The sequence below is a fragment of the Manis pentadactyla genome, chromosome 4 (assembly GCF_030020395.1).
Source record: "Manis pentadactyla isolate mManPen7 chromosome 4, mManPen7.hap1, whole genome shotgun sequence".
Classification (NCBI taxonomy): Eukaryota; Metazoa; Chordata; class Mammalia; order Pholidota; family Manidae; genus Manis; species Manis pentadactyla.
The window spans coordinates 142,188,229-142,190,305 of NC_080022.1; the positions used below are offsets into that span (position 1 = coordinate 142,188,229).

General features: G+C 62.5%; 1 protein-coding gene across 1 annotated transcript; it reads left to right on the plus strand.

Moving 5' to 3' along the window:
- Positions 1 to 482: 482 nt before the first annotated feature.
- Positions 483 to 1,679, plus strand: BHLHA9 (basic helix-loop-helix family member a9). The gene has a single exon (XM_036906103.2). It carries the CDS (start codon positions 576 to 578, stop codon positions 1,269 to 1,271), a length of 696 nt encoding a protein of 231 aa, XP_036761998.2. The 5' UTR covers positions 483 to 575; the 3' UTR covers positions 1,272 to 1,679.
- The last annotated feature ends 398 nt before the right edge of the window (positions 1,680 to 2,077 follow it).

Here is a 2,077-nt window from a genome sequence, read left to right on the forward strand (position 1 = left end):
ACAGATCTGCCCCTCCCTTATCGTTCCCACCAGGACAGTCATGCATTCCTCAATGACAGCTCTGTGGTTGTCCACAGGACTTGACACGAACTTTCAAGGTTCTTGAAACACATTCAGCTACCACTGCAACCATCTGTGAGCCTATCAGCACTCCTGCCCAGAGGCCAAATTTGGCACTCTAGTTGGGGTCGGGAGGAAGAATGTGGAACCTAGCCACCTGAGAGAGGCCCTGGAGTGAGGCAGAGCAAGTTCTCCCTGGCGCATGGCTAGAGAGCTACCCCGGGCGTGGCCGGCTGCCCGTCTTGCCCCCTCTAACAAGAACCTGCATGCTTCCTCCCTTCCTTGCTTCCTTCCTCTGGTTCCTCCCTCGCCAACGTACCTGGAGGCAGGTAATAAAGCAGGAGGTGGATGGATGGATGGGGGGTGGGGGGTGGGGTGGAGAGCCACGTGCTGCCATAAAGCCAAGGTAGAGAGGGCCCGTCCCGGGAGTGTCCAGCCTGCAGTAGTCAATTTTCAGAAAGTGGATTGTCAGCCCCGCGAGCCAGAGCCGGGGCCGCAAGGCGCGGGGTAAGGCCATGCACCGGGGTGTGCCAGGACCAGGCCTCAGGGGCTTGAAGTGGGTCGAGGGCGCTGCCGAGGACTTGGGGAACCCTTGCCTGGAAGCCGGGAAGGACTTCGGGGTGCTGAGGGAGAATGGCGCCCCCCGCGGCCTGGGCGAAGCAGAAGAGGTGGCGGGCAGCAGAAAGCGCGCCCGGCCGGCGCGGTCCAAGGCGCGGCGAATGGCTGCCAACGTGCGGGAGCGCAAGCGTATCCTGGACTACAATGAGGCTTTTAACGCGCTGCGCAGGGCCCTGCGGCACGACCTGGGTGGAAAGAGGCTCTCCAAGATCGCCACGCTGCGCAGGGCCATCCACCGCATCACGGCGCTCTCCCTAGTCCTGCGCGCCAGCCCCACGCCTCGCTGGCCCTGTGGGCACCTGGAGTGCCACGGCCAGGCCGCGCGCGCCGGGGACGCGGGCTCCAGTCTGCCGCGGCCCGCGCCTCCATCCGCGGGGCCCAGCCTTTGGCGCCGGGAAGCTGTCGGCCCCTTCGTGCCGCGCTGCGCCTCGTGCTCCCCGCACGCGCACCCGGGACGGCCCAGAGCGGGGGCCGAGGTGCAGGGCTTGGCCCAGGCCTCCGTGGGAAGCTGGCGCCGATGTCCCGGGGCTCCTTTTGCCTGGCCGAGGGACCGCTTGTGCCCAAGTCCCGGGCTGGGCTACCACCACTCCTGACCGAGCGCACTGGGGGGCCTGGAGGAATCAATGGCAGGATGACCACCAGGGGGAAGAAGGCAAGAAAACGTCCCCGATGGAGTAAACCTGAAAGGGCTGGAGCCTGAATGAGGAAGGAGGCGGCCTTGTCAATGGGGAGGAACTCTGGGCCTGGGGCTGCATCCCCCGCCACCCCCCCCCAGCCCGCTCCCAACCCTAACCAGGGGTGGCAGCTCTGAGAGAAGAACAGGATCCTGCTGGGCTCTTTCCTACATTTGGACTTGACGAACTTTTCTCAGAAAGTGACCTTTGCATTCCTGTGGCTCTAAGTTTTATTTTCTCTTGCTGCTTTTTAGAACGGGAGCTTTTGGGTAGGGAGACTTGTATGTGGGTGGCTACTGGTGTGGTCTGATATCTCAGTATGGGGTCCTCTCCCGCTGACTGTGCTGATGCCCCAAATCTGTGATCTGGGAGAGGCAATCAGAAGCAGCTAAATAAAAAGGAAAATCTATCCTCTCTGTCTGCTACGAGGACTCTTCTGGGCCCAGGGGCCCAGGGTGGCAGGTAGGCCTGAGGGGCTTGAGGCCTGGGGACTCACCGTGGAATGGTGGGCCCAGGTAGGTACCTGGGGACATTGGTTCAGGCAAGACCCCAGATGTGGCTGAGCACTGTGAGGGGCACTGTGGGAGAGGGGAGGAGTGGGGCCTGGAGACTAAGAATATGGTCAACCTCATTTCTGGCCGACCGGCAGAGATGCTGTCTACAGTGAGCCACAGTGCAGACTGCAATGGAAGCAGAGTCTGGGCCAGACCCAGAGGAGTAAGTCC